This window comes from Myotis davidii, unplaced genomic scaffold (assembly GCF_000327345.1).
Source record: "Myotis davidii unplaced genomic scaffold, ASM32734v1 scaffold464, whole genome shotgun sequence".
NCBI classification, from domain to species: domain Eukaryota; kingdom Metazoa; phylum Chordata; class Mammalia; order Chiroptera; family Vespertilionidae; genus Myotis; species Myotis davidii.
The window spans coordinates 415,205-415,827 of NW_006295287.1; the positions used below are offsets into that span (position 1 = coordinate 415,205).

Genomic DNA, 623 nt, shown 5'->3' on the forward strand with positions numbered 1-623 from the left:
TTGACCGGAATCGAACCCGGGACCCTTGAGTCCGCAGGCCGACGCTCTATCCACTGAGCCAAACCGGTTCGGCTGTATTATTATTTCTATGGTTCCCTGTTTGAGCCTCAGCCCCCCTTCAAAAGGGAGGCCTCCTCTGGAGGACTCTGGTGAGGATTCAACCAGTAATTACTTCGTCACGGTCACAGCTAACATCTCTCCAGCCCTCCCTCTGCACCAACCAAGCACCATCTAACCTTCGCAGCAACCCCCGGGAAGTGTGGCTGTTGTCCCCATTTTACAGATATTGACACTGAGGCACAGAGAGGCGCCCGCTTGCCCAAGGAGCGCTTTCAGTGACGGGAGCCGTTGGAGGTGAAGGGTCGCGGGGTTCGGGGCTGGGCCATGAGGGCATTGGGGTGCGACTGACCCTGCCCTTTATGCCCCCCTGCCCCCAGGAAGCTGGACGCCTTCATCTATGACGCGGCTGTGCTCAACTACATGGCCCGCAAGGATGAGGGCTGCAAGCTGGTCACCATCGGCTCCGGCAAGGTCTTCGCCACCACGGGCTACGGCATCGCCCTGCACAAGGGCTCCCGCTGGAAGCGGCCCATCGACCTGGCGCTCCTGCAGTTCCTGGGGGA

The 623-nt window shown here is 60.5% G+C and overlaps 1 protein-coding gene across 1 annotated transcript in view; it reads left to right on the forward strand.

Annotated features, from left to right (window-relative positions):
• GRIN2D (glutamate ionotropic receptor NMDA type subunit 2D) overlaps positions 1-623 on the forward strand; it is a gene marked incomplete at its 5' end in the record, with an annotated part of 35,579 nt that overhangs the window by 32,473 nt on the left and 2,483 nt on the right. Inside the window, one exon of the mRNA XM_015567958.1 lies at positions 438-623. Coding sequence (XP_015423444.1) covers positions 438-623 — 186 coding nt within the window. The remainder of the gene's footprint in view (positions 1-437) is intronic.